The 4,446-nt window shown below is 35.4% G+C and overlaps 2 protein-coding genes across 2 annotated transcripts in view; one reads left to right on the plus strand and one right to left on the minus strand.

The window, feature by feature from the left end:
• LOC128251077 (zinc finger protein 431-like) overlaps positions 1 to 4,446 on the plus strand; it is a 74,200-nt gene that overhangs the window by 33,797 nt on the left and 35,957 nt on the right. The gene's annotated exons all lie outside the window — the stretch shown is intronic.
• The window catches only part of LOC106873840 (zinc finger protein 665), an 8,577-nt gene that overhangs the window by 3,295 nt on the left and 836 nt on the right, over positions 1 to 4,446 (minus strand). Inside the window, exon 2 of the mRNA XM_052977431.1 lies at positions 2,177 to 3,487. Coding sequence (XP_052833391.1) covers positions 2,177 to 3,155 — 979 coding nt within the window. The 5' untranslated portion in view covers positions 3,156 to 3,487. The remainder of the gene's footprint in view (positions 1 to 2,176; positions 3,488 to 4,446) is intronic.

Consider the following 4,446-nt stretch of genomic DNA (forward strand, 5'->3'; position numbering starts at 1 on the left):
GGGTAAAAACGGATCATTGTGTGAACTTTTCGACAGTCCTCTCGCTGCCCCTTCAGAAAACATTTTCCCCATAAATTCCTTTATAATCGCAATCGATGCTTTTTGAAAGGTGTTTCTCTCAAATTTCATTGAAAGATAGTCATTTACCGAAAGTCCTCACCCGTTCGTTTGCAAATTCGTTTTCGTGACAGGGCGTTAAACTATATATTAACCAAATCTCGTACAACTCATAGAAATAGCAACCCAGTCCTGATCAAAGTGATGGACATCTTTCATCCAGAGCTAAAAACAGCAACCAAATCCGCGCGCCAAAAAACCGAACGTCTACAAAATTAAAAAAACATGGAATATTTCCATTGTCTAATACTTACAGAGATGTTTCATAAAGGATAGTGTTGTTATATATGTGTGTGTGTGTGTGTGTCTGGTAGTTGAGAAATACTTTATCACAATTATAAATGTATAACCAACTAATTAAAACTCACGAACAGTATGCTTAACAGGTTATCAAGTGGGAAGTTCGTTCAATGCATGTGCATGGCTTCTCTCTTGAAATGTTTGCGGTAGCTAAGTGTAATTATCTCCCTTTATGTTGATATCCTGTGAGTTTGGCTTTGGTGGGACATGTCCTGTATGTTGTTATTGTGGGAGAGGTAGTGTTTGAGAGTGTAGCCTAACCATGTCATTCTGACAGAGAGGCCAGACTTTTTGATGTCGTTCCCAAAATTTTCCCCATAGTATTAGGTTGCCTGGAAAGTGACAAGCGCTTTAAACACAAATTTTTTATTACTTCCTTGAACACAGCTGAAACGTAACGCAGTTAAAACTTTGGCATTACTTAAATCGGTAGAGCATCTCTTCTTTGTTCCCGACTAAAAATAGATTTATCTTTCATTCCGGTTAATCTTTGACATCTGAAATGGATAACCAAAAATACTTTTCTGTTTTAAAAATGTCGAAAAACTTGCAAAAACATTGGTGAAGTTTACGTTGGTGATGCTGTAGGTGAATCAACTATTCAAAGGTGGTTTGCAAAATTTCAAGCTGAAGAGTTTAGCTTGGAAAATGATAGTCACAGTAGAAGAGGTTCAACATTTGATGAAGATGTTTTGAAAGCAAAAACTGGAGAAAACTTACATCTCATGACTAGAGCGTTTCCAGAGTAGTGGGAAGCTACTAAAAGTACTGCTCATGAGCACCTAGCGAAGCTAGGATACATTTATCATTATAATTTATGGGTCCCTCACAAACTCTCAGAAAAGAATTGGATGGACTGGTGTTCCATTTGTGATATACTTTTGAAATGGAATGAAAGCATGCCTTTTTGGAAACTTGTGACTAGAGATGAGAAATGAATTGTGTACAAACGTAGTGTGAAAAGAATGCTGGAATTTGCATTAGAATTCCCAAAAGCAACAAAAAACGTATATCCTTGGCAAAGAGGCCATGCTTTGTTTGGTGGAATCATAAAAGCATTATTTATCATAAGCTTCTCCCACAAAAGCAAACCATTAATTCTGATGGCTACTGTCGTCTGCTGTCTAATATGAACGAAAGAAGCAAAGAATTCAGGATGGAGATTGCCAACAGGAAAGGGTGTAGAATTCCAACAAGACAATGCCTGACTATATGTCTTTGGCTATCTAAACAAAACTACATGAACTTGGCGGGGATCTCTCACACCATCCCCCATATTCTCCTGATATTGTGCCATCCAACTACCACTTGTTTTTCTCTCTACAAAACTCATTGCAAGGAAAAACATTTAACAATTGAGATGGAGTCAAAATGAAAAAGTCATAACTTATGTTATTGTATAAGAGTAAAGCGTTTAAAAGAAAATGAACAAAAAACATCCAGGAATTAAAGGATGTGGTATTCAAGAAAGAATACGGTTATTAGGAGGAGGAAGAGTTTTGGTATAGAAATCCTTACCTCACGGAAAGAAAGGAGGTGAAAATTACAAAAAAGCAAAACCAAAAAGAAATGTAAAAGATTTGGGAATACTTTAATTTCCATTGCATAAAACACAGGAATATCAAAAATAAACAGCAAACACAAAACTATAGGAACTACTCTTTCCCATTCGTCTCTGTATGAATAGAGTTGTGTTTTGTTAAGTCACAAATTTGAGAATATGATTTACCACAGATATCACAATGGTATGGTTTTTCACCTGTATGAATACGTTTGTGTCTAGTCAATGCACTGCTTTTAGAGAATGATTTTCCACAGATATCACAATGATATGGTTTCTCTCCTGTATGAATACGTTTGTGTTCCGTTAAGTTACTACTGTTAGAGAATGATTTACCACAGATTTCACAACGATATGGCTTCTCTCCTGTATGAGTCCGTGCATGTGCAGTTAGATGACTACTGTAATAAAATGATTTATCACAAATATCACAATGATATGGTTTCTCTCCTGTATGAATGCGCTTGTGTATAGTTAAGACACTATTATCAGAGAATAATTTCTTGCAAATACCACAGTGATACGGTTTCTCTCCTGTATGAATACGTTTGTGTTTCGTTAAGCTACTAGTTTGAGAGAATGATTTACCACACATATCACAGTGATATGGTTTCTCTCCCGTATGAATAAGTCTGTGTTTAGTTAAGTGACTACTATTAGAGAATGATTTACCACAGACATCACAGTGATGTGGTCTCTCTCCTGTATGAATATATTTGTGTTTCGTTAAACTACTATTTTGAGAGAATGATTTACCACAGATATCACAGTGATATGGTTTCTCTCCCGTATGAATAAGTCTGTGTTTAGTTAAGTGACTACTATTAGAGAATGATTTACCACAGATATCACAGTGATATGGTTTCTCTCCTGTATGTGTACGTTTGTGTGCAGTAACAATACTACTTCTAGAGAATGATTTACCACAGATATCACAACGATATGGTTTCTCTCCTGTATGAATACGTTTGTGTTCAGCTAACTGGATACTTTGAGAGAATGATTTACCACAGATATCACAGTGATATAACTTCTCTCCTGTATGAATACATTTGTGTCTAAGTAGGTTACTCTTTTTAGTGAATGACTTTGTACAGATATCACAATCGTATGATCTTATTTCTTTTACCAATTGTTCAGGAGGAATCCTTTGTACAGTTTTCTCACTCCCTTCCATTATTCTCCTTCTCAAATCCCAGTTTATATATTTTTCTTGCTTTTGTTTTTATACTTTATTCCTTACATGCACTTCTACTGTTGTATTTCTGTCCAGTGTTATCTTTGTTTAGCAAACTTAATCAACACAGAAGCTACTCTTCTTGACACTCCAGTCAGTAATGTTCAGAAATTTGGTTGATAATATTATTTCAGAGCAAATGATTCACAAGAATTCTATCACAGACCAGTAGAAGCAATCTGATACATCTGCTTTGTATATTTTCCTGTTGTCTTTCAAACATGGTAGACATTGAGGTTGCTTCTTCTGTTACGTCAATGTTGTCTGATGTTCTGAAATTATAGAGAAACAACAGTGTAAGATGTAGAGGCTACTTAAAGGATACACATTCATTTCTGTTGAGATGAACCGGAGAAACAAAAGTTTACCCCAACAACTCAGCTGGATTCTGACAGCTCCAGAAGGAAGAGCCGATCTAACATGAAAGTGGGACACCCAGAAAGACATGGGATGAAGAGTGAAGTAAGAATGCTGCTCCACTCACGTGATATGACAAAGAACCAAGATACACCGGCAGTGCTGTACTCATGAAGACCTGCATTCCACAGCGGAAAGTATTCAGACTTTTCCTTCTGATGGCGAAAAGCATTTGTGGATGTTCCACATGGTGGAGAGAATTTGCAAAAGGACCCCTCAAAACGGAAATATCCAACTTATGTGGATGATGTATTCCAAAAATCCACCTTACTTTTTTGCCATAATTTTAAATCTACAACTCGAATGTATAAACTATCCAATAATCCCCATTCAATTGTACTTTTCTTGTCACAAAAAATTCCAACATAATCCCTATCTACATCATCTGAAACGTACTGAAATTTTTATTCAATATTATTCATTTTATAGAAAATTATGAGGAAAGAAAATGCGGATCTTTTTTAAAACGGGGGCCACATTTTTCATTAATGTTTTACGTAGTGTTTTTGGTACCGAAAGACTTTCAAACTTGGTATACTTATCTATTTTGTGTTATAGAACAGAAAAATATTTTTGTATTCGAATTTATTTCATGTAAAAAATTGTCTTATTTCGATAATTTCAACCAATCACTGACAAGTATTCAGTTGTTTATATTTACTCCTTTGGCTGATTAAGCGATGTAAAGCATATTTAATCTCCATACCTTCGTTTTATTTGCTTTTTTCATTTTAAATTTGCTTTAACCCTAACCCTAACCCTAGGGTTAGGGTTAATTGTTTCAGAATCGTTTGTTTATGTAGTCAGCACTTAA

Source organism: Octopus bimaculoides, chromosome 28, assembly GCF_001194135.2.
Source record: "Octopus bimaculoides isolate UCB-OBI-ISO-001 chromosome 28, ASM119413v2, whole genome shotgun sequence".
Classification (NCBI taxonomy): Eukaryota; Metazoa; Mollusca; class Cephalopoda; order Octopoda; family Octopodidae; genus Octopus; species Octopus bimaculoides.